This window comes from Halyomorpha halys, unplaced genomic scaffold (genome assembly GCF_000696795.3).
Source record: "Halyomorpha halys isolate HHAL.00 unplaced genomic scaffold, Hhal_1.1 Scaffold238.1, whole genome shotgun sequence".
Classification (NCBI taxonomy): domain Eukaryota; kingdom Metazoa; phylum Arthropoda; class Insecta; order Hemiptera; family Pentatomidae; genus Halyomorpha; species Halyomorpha halys.
The window spans coordinates 673,322-675,736 of record NW_027107468.1 but is presented as its reverse complement, the minus strand read 5'-3'; the positions used below and the strand labels follow the sequence as shown (position 1 = coordinate 675,736).

Genomic DNA, 2,415 nt, shown 5'->3' with positions numbered 1-2,415 from the left:
CTTATTTAAATACATTAGTTTATTACACAGACAAAAACGTTTCGGGGTTATCCCCCATCTTCAGATTACTTTTTAACTTTTTTATATAACTATTTAAGTCCAAACAGACATGTTTACGTCCTATGGTTTCTGATTTTCATAAATCAAACTTACTGTCCGAAAAACTATATTTGAGGAAACATCATGAAAACTACTATTCCTACGAAGGTAAAGGTCATAAACTAATTTATAGTGTATTAAACTAGCTTTAATGTGAGTGCTAATAGACATCTCTACGTCACATAGTTCCTGAGATATAGATTTCTCAAAATAAATTAACTAATTACTGATATTTCAGTACATTTTTATGAGATGTTGCTTTTTAAAAGGCTATATCTCGAGAACTATTGGACGTAAATATCTCTATTAGGGCTAATATTTCAGCAAATTTATTCTTCTTTGAATAATATTCTTTTTGATTTTCTAGTGTTATAGGTAGTTTTTAAAATACAGAACTCTGAATGAAAAATTAATGTTTTTTAAAGTTTCGAAACTGTCGCCATTTTGTATTCCCCTTACCTGTACTTGGCAGACTCATCAGTTATGAATAGTAATTATACATAGTTTTCATTAAAGTAAAAATAAATTGGGGTGAAATAACTGACTTTCTTTTCTTCCAGGCTCTTGTACTATTATGGATGATTGTATTTGTGACAAAGTAAGGAGCATTAAGGATTTTGAATTGTAAGAATTAGATAAGCGAGGAATTCGATGGTTTAGTAGAACCCCAAAGGCCAACTCAGTACCTCCTAATATACGTTACTATGGCAGTGTAAATGAGTCTTTTGTTATTAAGTACAACTAGTAAGTGTTGTAATATTCGGAATCGGCGAATAGGTTTCAGTCTTGTATGGGTATTCCAAGTTGTTCGTTGGTTCAGACGTAGTTCTAGTTAGCGAATTTGTGCGACAGGAATAAGTAGAAACAATATTTAATTTATTTTTTTTTCAGTTTGTCAACAATGTTTAAATGATAATAAACTCCAGGTATATATATAAAAAAAAAATTAAACCACTGAAAAGCTGTAGATTTCTAATAATTTTGTTTCCTTTCAGATCCAGTTCCTGGTTGTGATCGTTTACCTGGTGTACCTCTACGTGCAGGGTTGCAACACACCGCCCGGCTTCATCTTGTTCTCCATCTGCAACACTTCTTCCTTCCTCATCCTCTTCCTTCTCTTCTACGCCAAGGCTTACGCTGACAAGAAGAAGCTGCAGTAATGAAAAGTTAATGTCTGAATAAGGTTTTTGTTTCCCAGAGAGTAGATTGCTAGCCGCATGTCAGAGAGAACATGTAACAGACAATGTTACAGCCCTACCTGAATGTGAAACAATCCCCTCTACTCTTTGTCAATGCAGGCAATAAAAACAACAAAAAAAATTAAATAATATAAAGAACCTAAACTTGTTTTATTTCATTTATTCTACGATTTTATTGTAAAACATACTTGTAAATATTTATTTATTTCCATGCTGAAAGGATATGGAAATGTTATTTTGTGTGAGGGTTTTGTGATGTTGTAAATAGTATATATCAGTACTAGTTTGTGTTTAGATACTAGAATGAAAATAGATAAATTATACTTAATCGAGTATCATTGATTCACTGTTTATATTATATTTTATTTTAATTATACTTGTGATATTTTGAAATTATTTTAAAATAAAAATTTAGATTTACAAAGTGATTAAATGGTGATAAATTATGTATTGTTAAATAATATTTTGACTGTAATAATTTAAGAAAAAATGGTATATAATTTTATTTCCCATTGTATTTTTATACTGTCAATAAATTCACCGAATTACAATGAATTCTTCTAATTAGCCCCTATTTTTGTGGTTGTTAACAAACGTTTAGTAATTTTACTAAATTCTCCTGTTTTTTTTTTTAACTTATGAACTAAGAAAAATGTGAAGGGGTAAGAGGAAAAGCAGTATAATCGCATTTTTTTTTCATTTTGGCGCATTATTTTACCTCTAATTGTAAGATAGAAAAGTGAAATAATGTTTACTGTCCAGTAAAAAAACAGGTTTAATACTAAGATTTAAACAGAGGAGAATAGCAGCTCAGGAAAAAACAAAGAATTAACGAAATTTTCTAGACATTTTCAAAAATTCTCAAGAAAAGAGTTATACTGTTTCAACTCAACATTTTATGTTTAATTCAATATTGACAAAATTTAATAACTTCGTTCAAGATTTCAGTAATTCATTTTCAAAATAGTATATTAAAAAATTCAATATGTTTTTCATGGCATCAATAAAATGGTTTAAATTTTTTAATGAAAATAAAATATAAATTTATCTCCCTAGTTCCTCCTATTCCTAGAAATATATTATGACAAATCTTCCAGTTGAAGATTTAAAATAAATG

The 2,415-nt window shown here is 28.8% G+C and overlaps 1 protein-coding gene across 2 annotated transcripts in view; it reads left to right on the top strand.

Annotated features, from left to right (window-relative positions):
- LOC106679996 (very long chain fatty acid elongase AAEL008004) overlaps positions 1-2,301 on the top strand; it is a gene marked incomplete in the record, with an annotated part of 42,418 nt that extends 40,117 nt beyond the window's left edge. For both annotated transcript variants that reach the window (XM_067045778.1, XM_067045779.1), the window contains 1 exon segment: positions 1,095-2,301. In XM_067045778.1, the coding sequence (XP_066901879.1) occupies positions 1,095-1,259 (165 nt within the window).
- Between the last annotated feature and the right edge of the window lie 114 nt (positions 2,302-2,415).